We start from the raw sequence: 18,047 nt of genomic DNA on the forward strand, positions 1-18,047 counted from the left end.
AACCAGAAGAGGCAAGGCAAAGCAGAAGACCTGTAGCCAGCCCTGCTTCTGCTGTGGTTGATGTGGTTCAAAAGAGGGTGAGGGGCAGCAGGAAATGATTGGACAAAATGATTGGACTCAGACCATCTCACATCTTTCAATTTATATACAACTGGACATAAAGGAGGATCTAACCCTATTCCAGATCTAGATGGCAGTTGATTCTCCCGCTACCTTTCAGGGTAAGAACTTTGCTGGATTTTTGTTTTGTTTTCAGTATTTTTAATTCCTAATCCCCCCTATTCAAGCTTGCTTGTTAAGACAAATCACCCATTTCCTGGCCAGCAACACAGTATCACAACTAGATTTCACGCTCAGGGTAAGTGGGCCCTGGGAGGTCCCAGGTAAATCTTCCACTCAACTTCAGCAGAAATCCCAACAACTTAGGAGCTCATATCTGAAGAGTGAAGTTCAAAGCCAGGCCAGGCAGGCAAATCTACTAGGACTTAGAGTCCATTAGGATTCTAATCTCCTATGGTAGGGCATCAAAAAGCCAAAAGTGAAGTTGTGGCTCAAGTGGAAGAGCACTATCCTGGAGCAAAAATAGCTAAGGGAGAGTGCCCAGGTGCTGAGTCCAAACTCCAGTACTAGCAAACACATACACACAAACACTTCACTCAGCTGACCTCCAAAAACCCCAGCCAGCCTTCTCTCTCCCACATCTCCTCCCACCAGCCCTCTGTCCTCCACATACTATCCCACAAGCCCTCCCTCAAAAAAACTCATTCATTTTATTTTTATTCTTTTGGTAAAGATGAGAAGTCATGCCCAACTGACATATTGGGAAGTCAGTAAGGCTACCCTTGCTCAGACCCTCACCCCATGGTCTTTACCTGTTGGGCATTCAACAACAAATATGAGAATACGAATTTTGTTCCCATGGTAACCCCAAACAGAAGACTCTGGTCAGCTTGACATCACTGAAGGAGGAATGGAATGTAGTTCATTCCTAACTACAGAAAATTAAAGACACAGGCACCTTAAAGACTGGGGGCCCAAGGAGGGGAGCATGTACCAAGGCCAAAGAGCCTAGGATAATAATTTCAGAACATCAACTATCTTGCCCATTTTTTTCTCCTGTATCTAATGGAGGGAATTCTTCTGTTAACCCAAACTGATGAAACTAAGAGATCTCTGAAACAAAAGGCTTTACTAAGCTGAGACATATGTTAGCTAAAAATAAAGAGTTGGTACTGGAACAAACTCCCAGAGGGAACATGACAGGCAACAGGAAAATTGTCACCAGATCAACAGAACCAGGGTATTTAAAAGAGAAAATTCAGGAAGAATGATAACACAAAGCCTACATTAGCTACAAATAAAAGGGAAGGACAATGCAAAGTGGAGAAGTCCTGGATGGGGATCTCCTCTCCATTCTTCATCCTATGCCCAGTAACAGGTTAGGGTATCTCAGAAAAGCAAGTCATATTTTTTCTCTCATATGTGGAAAAACACATGTAAACAGATACAGGAGATCATACACCCAAACATACAACATTTTGCAGGGCTGTTGTAGCATTAAGAGGAAGAAGAAAGGAAAATAACGTTGAAAATTATTGGAAAACAGTGCATCTATAACTGAAAATGGCATAATGAAGCTCATTATAAAAGATAAAAGCTGTTGAATAATAAGGGGTAGAGAGAATGGGGAAAGAGGGAGTAAGCAAAGGTAGTCAATCTGATTAAAGGACATCATATGCATGTGAAATGCCCTGGAAGTTCTAAAAATCTAAAAATAGTATACGTCAGAACCCTGCCATACTGCCCTTGGGTATATATATCTGAAGGAGTCTAATCAATATACAAGGAAGACACCCACATACCCATGTTTATTGCAGGTTTGTTTGTAACAGACAAATGTCACAATCAGCTTAGGTGCCTGACACCTAATAGGTAATTACAGTGCATATATATATATGTGCATATATATATATATATCATGTAATATTACTCAAGTCATAAAGAAATACTTAACTCATGTCATTTACAATAAAATGGAGGGGACTGGAGAGCATCATTTTGAGTGAGACAAGCCAAGCTTAAAAAGACAAATATCATGTTTTCTCTCACTTGTAGAATCGAGATTTTAAAGGAAAAAAAATATATGTATATATATATATATATATATACACATATATATATATATATATACATATATATATTTGCCCGCCCCCTTACCACCCTTAGCATAGGCCTGCCCCCAGCATAGGCCTGCTCCCAGCATAAGGCCTTCCCCAAGGTACATCCTTACATGCTTGTTCGCAGGTAGGCCCACCCTCAATGTTGCCCCAAGCCCAGCATTGGGACAGGCCCAGCATATGTGCCGCCCTCAGCATAGAGTCCACCCTCAGCCCACCCTTAGCATAGGCATTGATATATACATTCACCCTTGCATTAGTTCCACCCATGATACTGGCCCTGCCCCAGAGTGAACTCCCAGAATTCATTCACACAAATCCCAGGCAAAGCAGGGGGCACACCAGATCTGGAAGACCACAAAGACCCAGGGTACCAGTGTGAAACTGTTGGGATGAAGAAAAAGACCCTCAATCTCCAGAGAGATCATCTCTTCAAAATAAAAGAAAGGAAAAAAAAACTTTAGTACAAGTCTCATGGAAGGCCTGCTGATGAAAAGCTCTCATCTGATGGCTTTGGGTGGTCTCTCAAGTGGGCCTCCACTCTTTGGCTAGGGGATCACAAGTAGTCCTATGTTGTATGAGACACTGGGTAGTTTACATAGAACGTGATGTAAGCTCCACAGCCACAAAATTTGCTGTGTTTTTGTACAAATTATATAGCTAATAGATGGCAGTTGGGTACTTATTCCATATGGAATGAATGAAGTGGCAGAATAAATGACTTCCAGATGGCCATGGAGCTAGTAGCACTGGTGTTCTCGCTTGTATGATTTTATTACTACGCATCATTTTAACATGTCCTAAAAGATAAGTCTGGAAGGAGGCAGAGTTTGTATTTGTGTGGAAGGGATGATGAAAAATAGGGTGAATATATTTAAATTATTAATGTTTTGTGGAGAATGTGTATATATCTGTGGGTATGTGTGTGTGTGGGTATGTGTGTGTGTGTGTGTGTGTCTTTTGCTAGAACTGGGCCTCTTGCTCTTGCTTATTTTTTTCAATCAATGGTGCTCTACCACTAGTACCACTAGCTCTTTGCACTTAATTGGAAGTAAGAGTCTTACTGGTTTGGTCTACAGGGCTGGCTTCAAACTTCAGTTCTCAGACCTCAGACTCTTAAATAGAATTACAGGTGAAGATATCAAGGTTTTCTTTTTTAATGTCAGTTAATATCAAACCATTCAACAAAATTAATCTTAGGAAGCCAAAACATCTTCTGAATGGAGAAAGAAAGGGTAGCAAATTCAATGTACATTATGTACATTATGAACTAAGGGATCTGAGGGTAGGGAAGGGAGGGGAAAAGAAGGGGTGACATTCATCAAGATGAATTGCACTCATAACCTGACTTTTAGAGTTGAAACCCCTTTGTACAACTACTTAATAATAACTAAATAAATACTTTAACAAGTCAGTTCAGTGACAGGTCATTAAATCTTCCACAGGCAGAAAGAAAATGTAGAAGAGACGGCCAATGGGTAGGAGTTAGTAGGAGATCAACAGGTTGAAGATCCTGAAAAATGTTGAAGAATTGATATCCTGAAGACATAGGCTGGAAAGATGAGACAAAGATCAAAGGGATGGAATATTACTGTGGGATAATAGACTCTGCGTGTGCGTGTGTGCGTGCGTGCGCATGTGCTGGGGCATGAAATCAGGGCTGGGGTGCTGTCCTTGAGCTATTTTGCTGAAGGCTAGTCCTCTACTTCCTGAGCTACAGTTCCCTTACAGCCTTTTTATTTGGGTGGCTACTTGGAGATATAAGAGTCTTATGGACTTTCCTGTCTGGGCTGGCTTTGAACCATGATCCTCAGATCTCAGCTACATAAGTAGCAAGTATGACAGTCATGAGCCACCCATACCAGGCTCTAGACCTTTTCTTTTTCATTTTAGAAGACAGAGCTCTTCTAGATTTTAAAATCTAGAAGTAGCTATAGTTGAGTTCAAGTATAGCTACAGATCTAAGCTTAAAAGGTCTACTAATTGAGATTCAACCTTATTGAACCAACAATGTCATAGGTATTGGGATTTCTGAGAAATTTTATTTCTCTTCAAGATCTTTACACTGGTACTCATCCCTCCCCCTCCCTCTTTCCCAAGATCTCCACAGAATGTGCCTTTCGCACTTAAATATGGGCTTAAAAGCCTGAGAGAGCCATGGAATGGCTCTGCACTCAGAAGATAAGCAGTAAGGAAAGGAAGCAGCGATCTAGGGGCTTTTATTTTGACATCCAGCATTCATTTTCCATTTTGAAAACAGTATCTCTAGTGTCCTCTGAGAATAAGGACACTGAGGGCTGGGAAGGTGGCTCAGTGGTAGAGTGCTTGCCTTGCCTACATGAGGCCCTGGGTTCAATTCCTAAGCAGGAAAAGCTGGAAGTGGCGCTGTGGCTCAAGTGGTAGAGCGCTAGCCTTGAGCTGAAGGGCTGAGGGACAGCGCCCAGGCCCAGCGTTCAGGCTTATGACTAAAAAAAAAGAATAAGGACATTGAGAATAACTCCCATTCTTCACTCTCAGTTAATGTATAAATATTATATAATCTTTCTCACTCTACTACACGCCAGACATAGGCATGTGTTTCAAAGCTGGAAAAAGGAGACTTCTATTCCTCCAGCCTCAGTGACCCATGAACAGATGGACTCATGTGACTAAACTGGAGCTAGCCAGACTCTATGAAACTTTTGCATGGACTCTGGTACATGAAGCGCCATATTTTCAGATGCATTTCAAGCTGAGAAGATAATATACTGACCTTGCCAGTAGCTATCATATGAAGCTTCAGAATGAAGCTGGCACGGGAGATAAAACTGACAGGAAACAGGAAGATTCCACATATTGTCTGGTATGGAGCCCTAGGGGAAAGCCATTTTCCAAAGCCAGATCACATCTCAGCTTCTCAGTGACAGGAGTCTTCAGTAGCCTTTTGTGTTTAGTTGGATTGAACTTTATATTGCTCACGTGGAGATCTTTCCTCACAATACCAAGAGCTCCCTATTTCTGGTTCCTGTTTTGAGCTAGCCCACCAAAAATCAGTTAATTTCCCTGTATCTTAGCTTCTCTAACTGTCATAGGGAAAGAACCACGCATAGAGGTGTAAGACTAAATAGCAATACATTTTAATTGTGACTTTTTTTCTCTCATAATACTGGAGTACAGGAAATATCACATCAGTGTTTCTAAATTAGAATTCTCTCTGTGCCTCTGTTGGTGAGAGTGGGAAGACAGCCTGTATCAGGAGTTACTGGAGAATTTCTTTCCTTTTTTAGCATGTTATTTATACATGATAAGAAGGAAAGAGTCAGCTGGGCACTGGTGACTCACACTTGTAATCCAGCTACTCAGGAGGCTGAGATCACAGTTCAAAGCCAGATAGAAAAGGTCAAGAGACAGTATCTCCAACTAATAAGTAGAATGCCAGACTGGTAGTGTGGCTCATGTGGTAGAGCACCATATGTGAGTGGAAAAGCCAAGCGAGAGTGTGAAACACTGAGTCGGAGCCCCAGGGACAACACAGATACAAAAAGGAGTCTCTTGTGTTTCATTCATTATACTTCTCCAGAGTTTTCAGTAACCTTGGCTGTTGCTATAAGGGGGGGAGGGAGAAAAGGAGGGAGGGAAGGAAGGGAAGGAGGGAGGGAGGGAAGGAAAGAAGGAAGGAAGGAAGGAAGGTCGAAAGAAAGAGAAGGAAGGGAAGGAGGGAGGGAGGAAGAATAAGAAAATGAAAGAAAAAAACCTTGAAATTCTTACTGGCAATATGTTGAGTTCATGAATTAATTTTTGGGAGATATCCCAGAAGACTAATTTACCTCTTTATAATTCCACACAAATTATGTTGCTATTTTATATAGTGTTTCTTGTAAAATTACATTGTCTAAATGGTTACTGCAGTCAAAATGAGAACGGGGACTACATTTGAGAATTCTTTCACATTCATACAGCTTTTATTAAAAGAGCACAGGGTGCAGAGTCAAGCTATAGACAACTGAATGTAAAGGCTATATTTGTTCTTGCTCAAGGATGGCACTCTACCACCTGAGCCACAACTCCACTTCTGGCTTTGTGCTGGTTAATTCTAAGACAGCTCCTACCTGAACTGTCTTAGAACCAGCATAGCTCAGCCTCCTGAATAGCAAGGATTACAGGAATGAGCCACCTACACCTGACAAGCCAGATTTCCTGAGGCCTGGGACTAAAACAACTTAAATGGCATTACTTGTTTTGAAAAGCAAACATATTGAGTGGTATGACTAGGTTTATTACATTAATAAAAAAGTAGGTCAGGTACTGGCAAGGATGCTCTTCATAGGCACATAAGTGCTGCACTAAAATTGTAGAACATTTTAGGCTCCCATGCACCATTAAAATTCAGAGTGTTACAAGAAGTTTCCTGGGCCAAGTGGATTTGAGGAGAAAACATGAAACATTTTATATCCCAGATCCAAAGAGACTACAAGACACCCAGTTAAAGGAGCTAGGAACTTTATTACTACCATGCACAGGGACCGCTTCCTACCACCGGGAGTATAGGAGAATGGCCTTGAGCTCAGGGTAGGATGCATTTTGATAGGGGTACATTACATAGAGTTACCTAGACGAGCCATGCAAGGCAGGCTTGGCATATTTTTCATTGGTTATAGTTAGATGACCTTTAAATTCATTTGTTCTTTATGGTAAATATCATACGTAGTAATTTGCAATAGGCCACTTATAGTGGGACCACTCGGTGGTGGTCTTCAATTGGTGGGCTTAAGGCCCTGTTACTGAGGCAAGCAAGCAAGCAAGGTACAGAAGCAAAACATTGCAAAAACATAGCCTTGAGTCACAGGAGCATAGGCAAAACATAATCCTGGCTTGGTCAGCATGAACAATACTACCAATGCTATTGACACTAATACAGACATTATTTTCATTATAAGCTCCTGACTAATACAGCAACCCAGTGCAGCTGGTGATAAGCCTTGAGGTTGTCAGTAGCTTTCTACAAAGCTTCCAGCTTGGTAAACTTGACTGAGAGAGAGATGTTCTTTTGCTTTTTAGCAAGGATGGAGAAGGAACAAAGGCTGTCAGGCTTTGCCTGGGGTTTGTCTATATCAAGAGATTTTTCCCTTTGTCAATAATTTTGTTCTGATTTCTGATTTCACATTTTTGTTCCCATGGATGTTCTTTTCCCAAGGAAAAGGGGGGTTGAGGGAAGAGAGTAAATTTCCAACAGCAGGAGGGACTGAAGCCAGATAACAGAAGGAACTTTCTGCCATGAACAGCAACTCAGATATTACACTTCCCCTTCTGTTATGTACATTTCAAACCTTTGAAATAATTCATCTTTTTCTCTGCCCAGGGGTGAATGACAAGCCTGAGTATGTAGCACTATGAATTTAGAAACCTCAGGCAAGGATTGGTGAGATCAGGCAAAAGAGTGACAGTTAAACGGGTAGATGAGCAATGTTTGAGGTCTCATCCGCCTGGGCATTAGTTAGAGACATGGGCATCAGATGTGGCCTTGGTCTCCTCGGGCTCTCACTAGGTCTTTTACAAAGATAAGCTCTATTTTAAAACTCAACCCACACGCACACCAACTTGCACGTACACTCACCATCCGCAACTTACTTGAACATTCTGGGTTTGTCTTAATTTTCTTTCTTTAGTAAACATTTAAGACACCAGCTACTTTCCAAATCCTTTCTAATCTAACGGAAACCATTTTTATGTTTCCTCAGTTCTCTTTCCAAAGTCTTCCTTTATGCTGTCTTATAAGCTCTGTCTTATAAAATGCAGCACATCCATCCCTTTTACTCCCTGCTTCCCCATCTCATTAACAACTTGGTTTCCGCACCGCTCCCCCAGCCCCCCTTTATACATTTTCTTGAGCTTCTTTGCAGCTTGAGTTTCCACTTTTTTCTTTGGCTCGTGGAACCAGGTTCACCCACAGGCTAATGATGAGAATGGCCAGTCTAGTGGGATTGCTGCTCCTACTCACACACAGAAGGAAACAGATGACTGTAATACCAGAGCCAACCATAACCATGACTACCTAAGGCTGGCCAGTGATGTTGTCCTTGCCCTCAGTATCCACTGTGGGAGTAGAGAGGATTGCTAGATATCATGGAAAGAATGTACCACAAAATCTTACTTTTAGCAGATCTGAATCAGACTTCCCCTGAGACGCAGTCATGGGTGGTGGAGTCAGGCAGGAGTCCAGTCCACTTTTACCATCCTGAAGGTGGTCAGGATAACAATGTAGATTTCCCTCCAGGTGACTGTCAGGCTGTTGTTGAACTTTACTCATTAGGGTGTGCAGTAGCAGCAGCAGCAGAGTCAGTGGCCCCACAAGACTGTCACACCTCTTGCTAGGCTGCAAATTTCGACACACACACTGGTTATGGATACATTAATAGGCTTGGCAGGCTGTGGCCCCACTGGTTTTTAAGACAGTTTAGACAATAGCCAGGCCAATTTACCAAGATGACAACTCTATACTATCCAGATATTTTTGTAAAGACATAGGCTTAGTCTTGTAACCATCTCCAACAGGTGCAGTTTCCACAGTTGCACACTTGTTATCACTATTTCTTATGCCTCTTTCTTTTTTTGGGGGGGGGTCCAGTCATGGGGCTTGAACTCTGGGCCTGGGTGCTATCCCTCAGCTCTTGAGCTCAAGGCTAGCACTCTACCACTTGAGCCATAGCGCCACTTCTGGCTTTTTTCTTTTTGCTTATGTGGTGCTAAGGAATCGAACCCAGGGCCTCATGCATGCAAGGCAAGCGCTCTACCACTGAGCCACCTTCCCAGCCCATGCCTCTTTCTTTTATCTATCAGTTTTTTCCAAAACTGACTCTGAAGCCTTGATCTTAAAAGGGGGTAGATGGGTGAAGGTCCATCTTCTGTAACTTCAAGCTGACTCAGGGGTGTTGATCCTACATAGCCAGGAACCTACAACCTTAGCCTATTTTACCAGGGTGGTTACCAGGGTTAGATGCATTAAGAACAATATTTTAACTTTTCATAACTGCACAGACCTTTTGGGGTGCTATAACAGTGTAACTTGCTTAGCACTTGGTTTGCAAAAGCATTTTTCTGGCTGGCTGAAGAAACTAATCTATTCAGGCCTTCAGACAGATATCAATAGGGACACATTCTCAGGTTTACAAACTTTCTTTCCTGAACAGATGAATTTTATGTAGCTGGTGTCAGCTCAAAAGTTACTGTCACTTAGGACTTTTGGCACATACAGAGGGTTGGAATTTTAAATTATCTCCTCTTTTATTACCCACTATCACAGATGACTGCTAAAGTTCTTATGCAGTTGTGAAGTAGACAGACATGGATATGCTTACAAACTATTTTCCTATGATCTCCTGGCTCTGATCAATTTTTGAAGGACCAAGCACAAACGACTCTAGGATCTGACATTATTTCTGGCATCCAAGCAGTGGCTTACTGCCTCTGGATGCTCCCTCACTGCTTTAGTTCCAGGAGTGTCTTCTCCATGCTGAGATAAATGCCTCATTGGCATTTTCCTTGGTTGGTCACTGGACTTGAACTCTGGGCCTGAATGTTGTCCCTCAGCTCTCTGGCTCAAGGCTAGCACTCTGACACTTTGAGCTCCAACTCTGCTGGCTGATTACAAGTGACAGTCTCATAGGGACCTTTCTCTGCCCGGGCAGGCTTCAGACCACAATTTCCAGATCAGTGAGTCTTATAAAAGGCCACTTAATCCAATTAAAAGAAATAAAGATGGTCATCAGAAATAGTTTTTTCAAGCATGGTCTTACCTGGAATTGATTAGGGGCCGAAAGTTATAGCTGACAAAGTTTTAAAAATCCTCACTCCTTTTTGTGGGCCTGCTGGGCACTGTTACATAAAACCTAAAAGAGCAAATTGAAATAGAAATAAAACAATTATTTTGGTAATTCTAATTTTTCCTTTTTGCACTTTGAGACAAATGTTAAGAACAATTTTACTTCCAAACTTTATATCCAGGAATCCATGCCTATATTTTTTTCCAGTCCTGGGGATTGAACTCAGGGCACAGGCATTGTCCTTGAGCTTCTTTTGCTCAAGGCTAGCACTCTCCTGAGCCCTTGCACCGCTTCTGGCCTTTTCTGTATATGTGGTACTGAGTAATGCATGACCACTGAGCTGCACTTCTGCAGCTCACCCCTCACCTCTAAAGATAGGTCTTCTGTTGGCTTCTAAGATTTTTCCCTTTTCTTTTCTCTTGGTTCATGAAAGAAACACACAGTTTTAGACAGACAGAACAGGTGAACACTTTGACAGTGTTAAACAAACTTTTTCATTTAAATTTCTAATATTTATCCCCAAATTTTAGTAGAGGGAACTAAATCCCCCAAAGCCAATATCTTTTTGTTAAGTCAGATAACTTGATTACAGTGTAAACAGCTTTTGCATTTTAAAAATACCAAATTTTAAAATACAGAATTTTTAATTTTCAAATTAAAGACTTCTTAGAAAGTCATTTAACTAAAGTTCCTCTTTAAAACGATAAAATAATCCTTTAACCCATTTGACATCCAAACCTGAACTCACTCATTTTTTTTACAACATGCTGACGATTTTCATCTTCAACACGTTCACACACACACATTCACTCACACAAATCTTAAAGTGCACAAAAATGAAAATCAGCCTTACATTTTCCATAATTTTTAGGTAACAAAGATTTAAGACAAGATTTCTTTTAAACAAAGTATCTTTGTTGAGGTTCATTTTCCCAAGGGCTTGCCTGGTTAGTAAGGCATTTGACCAATTTGCCTGTGAATACCTTCAGTTGGAGGAAGGCTGGGTGGGGATCACCTGAAACTGAACTGTCTTTCATTCAATTTTGTATACAAGAGCACTTTACTATTTATTTATTTATTTATTTATACTGTTCAGACCAGCCAAATGTCCAAGCGACGCTCACAGCTGTCTATGCCCTCACCTCTGGCTGCCTCTGCAGGGAGATGCAGCCTAAGGCTTGAAGGGAACCATGTAAATCATGCAACCTTCCATGCCCCACCCCTTTACTGCTGCAACACAGGGACAAAACAGCAGGTCTACGGGTTGGGAGAAGGTCTTCACTAGCCATACAACAGACAAGGGTCTCATATCTAAAATATACCTGGAAATCAAAAAATTAAATCCACCACCAACAAATCCTCAAAGAAACAACTGCCCAATAAATAAGTGGGCTAAAGACTTACAAAGAAACTTCTCTGAAGAGGAAAGAAGGATGGCCAATAGACACATGAAGAAATGCTCAATCTCTCTAGCCATAAAAGAAATGCAAATCAAGACAACATTGAGATGCCACCTCACCCCAGTTAGAATGGCTATAATCAAGAACTCTAAGAACAATTGATGCTGGAGGGGATGTGGACAGAAGGGAAACCTACTGCATAGTTGGTGGGAGTGTAAACTTGTTCATCCACTTTGGAAAGCAGTATGGAGGTTCCTCAAAAGACCCCCCACCCACCCATTTTTCTCCTCTAGGCCCTGTGCCTTTGATGCTAAGTGTCAGAATTGGTGGAATTTGCCTATGGCTTGCTGTCTACCCAGCGGATTGTATCAAATATAGAATTCAAGTCCTTTACAGGTGGACCTGTTGCAACAATGAGAAGTACAATGTTGGTGGGGAGGGTTGGTGCGGGGGAAGGGGGGAGGTTTACAATGTTGGGGGGAAGGGGGGAGAATTGGGGGGAGGTGGGGGGGAGGCTGGGAAGGGATGTGAAGGGTAAACAAAGGAGGAGGCTGCAATGCTTGATAAGAAATGTACGCATTATCCTGCCCATGTAATTGTAACCCCTCTGTACAGTATGTTCACAAAAAAAATTAAATTTAATTAAAAAAAAAGAATTTAAGTCATTTCCATGTCTGGAAAGCAGGTAGGGTTTGTTGAAATCTTTCTTAGTGTTTTGAAAACTGAAGGTGAGTGTGTTGAGTACAGAAACAGATTAGGCACACCCAAACAATTGGTTCTTTTGTTGTTGGTCCTATCAACTACCCCCTAATACCTGGGCAGGGGTTTGGCATGATTTTTTTGTTCTAAATGGCCTAAATGGATTGTCGAAGATGTGGACTTCCTATGGTTTGAAGGTAACATCACTTGTTCTTAGAAAGTATAGATCTATGCAAACATAATGTGTAAGAGGACCAATAAGGGTTTACAGAAAGTACAACATCCTTAGTGATGACATTTCTGAAGTCAGAAATAAGCAAGCAGCTTCTGAAGTGACTTGTGAACAACTTTTAGAGTTAGGCAGGAGAATAATGACTTTAAGTGTTAACTTGTATAGTAACCAACTCCATGGAATCTGTGAAAACCTGTTCTGGCAGCCATTATATATTTTAAAACTTTGGTTAGGCTGGGCACTGGTGGCTCACAACTGTAATCCTTACTACTTGAGAGGCTGAATCTGAGGGGTGTAATTTAAAGCCAGCCTGGGCAGGAAAGCTCAAGAGACTTTTTATTTCCAATTAACCAGCAAAGGGCTGAAAGTAGAACTGTAGCTCAATTGATAGAACGCCAACTATGAGTACAAAAGCCCAGGAATAGCAACTAGGTCCTGGGTTCAAGACTTAGTATTAGCACACACACACACACACACACACACACACATACACACACACACGAATTGTTTAATTCATGCCCCAATAGCACACAAACTCTACTTAATACTAGTAACCCCCAACTTCCTTAAGTTTGCACGACACTATAGTTTTACAAAGTACGCATGTTTCCCTTATCCAATTCATCCTCAAAGCCTTCACTGTTGGTGCTCTTGCTGTCACCTATGGCTCCAATTACCTCTTTCTGGCCATGGTAGGCCTTGCTGCTGCGCCATCCATTTCCCAGGAGTTAGCCAGGCATGGAAATGAACTGTTTTGCCCCTACCATGAATCACCTTTGTGAGAAGGCCTGATCCTTGTCTTGTTTTGACTATTTTCCTTAGGGATACCTGGAAATAAATTCTTTCTTCACTTGATGGGTTTTATAGCACATGACTATCCCTAAGGGGATTCTCACAGTCTTTCATCACCATTTTGTCTCCTAGGAATAACAGTTTTATATTCTGGATTGAAACCTACTATGATTCGAGCATTCCCTGCCAATGACTCACTATTTTTGGCCTATGGATACAGCAGGAAGTTGATGATGAGCTAGCTGGAAACATACTGAAGTGTCCTAGTGGATCTGGATCCACTAGGATCTGGATCCAAGCACAGGCATTTAAGAACTACTATTCATCTCAGGGTTTCATGGAATTACTTTCATTTATGGAAGATTTTGCCCATCACCTCCCTTCTTGTACCCTACATCCTAAAACTTTATGACAGAGCCTCTATTTTACATAATATAACTTGTGCCCATGATTGTTCTACAAGAGAAAACTTGCTGCTTTTGTTGTCCTTGATGAAATAACCATCTGGCTGGTAGCTTTATGCACTTAATTTGAAAGGCCAAATATACTTCTGCCAGGGCGTGATTTCTGCATAAAGCTACATAATATACACATGCAGTTTGTATGGTTATATACTGACAGAAGCACCATTTGCTTAGTGTTTCATTGCAAATATAAATAGCAGAAACGAAGTGAACAAATGAACAAAACAAACAAAAAATGTTATGATACACAGAGGGATTTTAAGACTGAGACTTTAATCACATCAAAGTCTGGAACTTCAAAGTTGAAGTTCTTACAGCAACAGTGACTAGGCCCCCATATGCAGCTTCAGTGTGAGCAGAACTTGATATGTGTGTGAACAGCGTGAACTAGTCACAGGTGCTAAGAGTTTGAATTTCCTCATTCTTACTTGGTTAAGCTTGGTGCTGGCATCTGCTGTGTTTAAAGCTGGTCCCCAAAGAGGGGAGCACATTCAGGTCACCTGAACAACCACAGTGGAGCACCTCCCTCTACATGATAACCCCAGCTTTTCCATATATAGTCATCCATAGGTCTAAAAGATCATTCCCATCAGATTTAAACAGCTCCTTTTTCTTAAAAACCCATGAAGAGCTTTAACAGGCAGAAGAAAATGTAAATCCCTCTTCAAAGAGCAAAAAAAAAGGAGTTTAAAGACAAAACATAACTAGCATCTAATCTAGCATTTTGTCAGTTACCTTTTCTCTACATAGTAAGTTTCCAAAGGTATTTCCCGTCAGTCCTCGTTTCTGGTTTCAGTGGCCTTTCTGAAGAAATAAAAACAGAGTTCAATATGTGGAAAACTATCCCAAAAGTCCCAAGGAACTAAAATGGTACTACTGGCTCTGTGCAAGTCCACATTTTACTTGAAAAGCCAAACTCTTCACTGTGTGCTTAGTCTACTATCTCCAACTCCATCCAGTGCCTGGAATTTTGAAGTTAGATAATCACCAGGATATGGATCGATGGGAAGGCAGGGATAGGGATGCCCACTTATACCTCATTTCAAAGCATAATCCCACAACATCATAACTCCAAATTTAATCACTTGAAAATACTATCCAGAGAGCAGTACACAACAAGGTCCCTGGCAAGAAAATGTAATCAGCGCCTAACTCAGTATTGTTGACTCTTAGAAGCAGTGAAAAGCCGAGCACCTGTCTTCATGTAGGTTTTGTTTTCAGAATGATACTAGAAGTTTCTTAGTGCTGCACAGTAGCAATACATGTCCTAGCTGGTGAGCAGCCTTCAACCACCTCTTCCATTAAAGAAACCAAAGTCAAGACTGGGAGGAGGAAAGCAGCACCAGAGAGCACAGGGCCCCTCTCAACTCCTTGTTGTGTGAACTGCATGTGAAATAAGGCCAGTTATTTAACACACTTCTCCTGGGATGCTTGGCCTCTCCCGCCTTGAAATCCATGAGCACTCCCAGTGTGAAGGTGTCTCCTATACTCGAGACATGTGTAGCTGGAAAGTAAAAAAAAGCTGATGTTTTAGTGACCTTCCTCCATCCTCCATCACCCCAGTCAGACCGAGAGGCTCACAGTGAACACAGGTGCGGGTAAAGTACATTCAGGGAACTACAGTTCCTGAGGTCCTATTCTGCCCTGAGTTAACTAAATGAGCAGAAGATGTTTGTCTTTGTGAAGACAAATGGCAATCAACAAAACAAAAAAAAATGAAGCAGCAAAAAAGATAGTACAGGCATACACTGAAGAGGAGGCAGTACAGTGTATAACCAAGAGTGACCAGGGAAGACGGTACTGAAGGTACCATCTGAGTAAGGGAGGTGAGGTAAAGGAGGTCAGCCAAGCCATGTTCCAAACGGAAGTAAAGGATGTTGTCAAATCCTGAGTCAGGAAGATGCTTGGCCTGAAAGGAGATGAATGTGACAGGAAAGACACCTGTAGGCCAATAGAAGGGCTCTTAGTTATGTTTGTAATCCAGGTACTAGGAACAGGTCTAAAGCAGGGAATCTCTCTGGCCCTACTGAAGAAAGCCTGTAGGAAAGCCTATCAAGAGATGCACCAATCACCAAGTTAGCAATTACAGAGGCATGGAGCAAGGGCAGCTAGAGAAAAGATAAGACATGGAATCTGTACATACAGTGTGTGCCACATGATACTGCTTGGGTGAATGATACAAGGGTGGTCTCCCCTAAGGTTATATGACCCAGTGAGATCACAGTAGTATTAGCTTATGTTAAGTACATTCTGATGTTCCCACAATTATGAAACTGTCTAAAGATACCATAATGAAGAACACCACTTATTGCTATATTGAAAATGTAAGATGACTAATAGTTTGTTGATCAATCAGATGTGGGAAAGAGAAAGAAAAAGGAAATAATGAGAAATATTTCCAGTAATTTGGAATACTGACAAAATATTACTGACAAGCAAATTTCTTAAGATGAGACAAGAATACTGTACAAACTCGTCCAACAAAAAAATAAAATAAAAGCAGCCTGCAGGAGAGCTAAAAGAAGTATAAAAGAGACAGAAAAAACAATAGAAAAATAGAGCTAGGAGTATAGCTCAGTAGTAGAGTACTTGCCTAGCATGCAAGCAACAAAAGGAAATAAAAAGTAAAGAAACAGGTACCTCTAGAAATTCTGTAGAGGAATATGAGTGTTAAAGATGAGTTCATGAGTCTACTAGAAGGGTGGAAAAGGACTTCACATGAAGAGGTGAAGCTGTTGGCAAAACACACATTGGGAAGAATAAGATGTCCACCAGCAAACTTACAGAAAAGAGTAACAGCGAAGGTAGGGTGTGAGGGCATGATAAGCAACTGTAAATCTAAGCTATGGAGTAGCCTAGCTCTCATATACTCTTCTGGGTAGCCTCCCTCCTTCACCAGTAAAACAAATCCACATGCAACATGCCTGCCAAAATGACAAATCTGCTGTCCTAGATATCCCTTCCACATCGTTCAAGATTTATAAGCACTGACTGTATATATAGAATACCAGTTCAGAATAAATATCCACTCATATACTTCTTTCCAGATCCCAAAGACTATGTTTCATGTTGTATTAAGTGGGATTGAAGTGTATTAAGTGGGATTTGGTCCCCAGCTTCAAGAACGAAGAACAAACTCCTACTGGCATTTATTCACCTTTTCTCTAATAAGTCTTGTTATAGTTAATAGTTTTATTTCTTTTTTTTTTTTTTTGCGCTATTACTGTGGCCTGAACTCAAGGCCTGGACACGGTCCCTTCCCTTTTTGGCTTAAGGCTGATGCCTGAACTCAGGGCCTGGACACTGTCCCTTCCTTTTTTGGCTTAAGGCTGATGCTTAAAGACATCCAAGGACAGGGCCCAGGCACAGAGTTCAGGCACCAGAACTGGCACCAAACAATAAAAATTAAATTCTTAAAAAAGAAACTACAGGGACTGGGAAGGTGGCTCAGTGGTAGAGTGCTTGCCTCACATGCATGAGGAACTGCATTGGATTCCTCAGCATGACATAAACAGAAAAGCCAGATGTGGCACTGTGTGTCAAGTGGTAGACCACTTGCCTTCAGCTGAAGAGCTGAGGGACAGTGCCAGGGCCCAGAGTTCAAGCCCCACAACTGGCAAAAAACTATAAGGGCATGGCTCAGGTGGTAGAGCTCCTACATAACAAACATAAGGCCTTGAATTCATCCCCAGTATGCCTCCCTCCAAAAACAAGTAAGCTATAAAAGGAAAGAGGAAAAATGGAAGTAAAACCTTTTTTTTTTCCTGAAAAATATTAGCCATTATATTGAGACGCATTTCTCCCATAAAAATAGGCAGGCATTGTGATACACATGTATAATCACTAGTATGAGTCAGTGACAGCAGGAACTCAAGTTTGAGGCCAGCCTGAGGCTGCATAATGAGACCCTCTCTCAAAAACTCAAAGGGGCAGGAATAAACAATGACACGGACGTAACAGTTTATACATTTATTCATTGTTAGGCTATTCTATAAACAAAAAATAATTTGCTCAAAAGTGATAAAGGGGGCCATGTGGGATATTAGCTATTATGGTTGCTGGCTATTATATACCACTCATTCCTGGGAACATACAGAGATACTGTGCTACAGGAACTTCATTTTTAATAAACATTACTACAACACCCAAAAACGATTTATGACATCTCAAAGTTGTGCCAAAGAACAACACCACCTGCCGGGTTTTCAGTGGCTCATGCCTGTAATCCTAGCTACTCAGGACATTGAGAGCCAGACCCAGGCAGAAAAGTCACCATGAAACTCATCTCCAATTAACCATCAGAAAACCAGAACTAGAGTTGTGCTGCAAAATGGCAGAGAGCCAGCTTTGAGTGAAAAAGCTCATGAACCAGTGTGCAGGTCCTGAGTTCAAGCCCCACAACCCACCAAACAAAACAAAACAACACAAAACACCAAATATCAATTGCCAGGTATTTCAAGTCTATCACTTGTAACAGTTCTGAT

General features: G+C 41.4%; 1 protein-coding gene across 1 annotated transcript in view; it reads right to left on the reverse strand.

Moving 5' to 3' along the window:
- Positions 1 to 18,047, reverse strand: part of Tpte2 (transmembrane phosphoinositide 3-phosphatase and tensin homolog 2) — a 137,004-nt gene that overhangs the window by 116,953 nt on the left and 2,004 nt on the right. The window contains exons 2-3 of the mRNA XM_013011816.1: positions 15,374 to 15,472; positions 13,204 to 13,307 (exon numbers count right to left, since the gene is read on the reverse strand). Coding sequence (XP_012867270.1) covers positions 13,204 to 13,307; positions 15,374 to 15,472 — 203 coding nt within the window. The remainder of the gene's footprint in view (positions 1 to 13,203; positions 13,308 to 15,373; positions 15,473 to 18,047) is intronic.

This window comes from Dipodomys ordii, unplaced genomic scaffold, assembly GCF_000151885.1.
Source record: "Dipodomys ordii isolate 6190 unplaced genomic scaffold, Dord_2.0 Scaffold1, whole genome shotgun sequence".
Taxonomy (NCBI): domain Eukaryota; kingdom Metazoa; phylum Chordata; class Mammalia; order Rodentia; family Heteromyidae; genus Dipodomys; species Dipodomys ordii.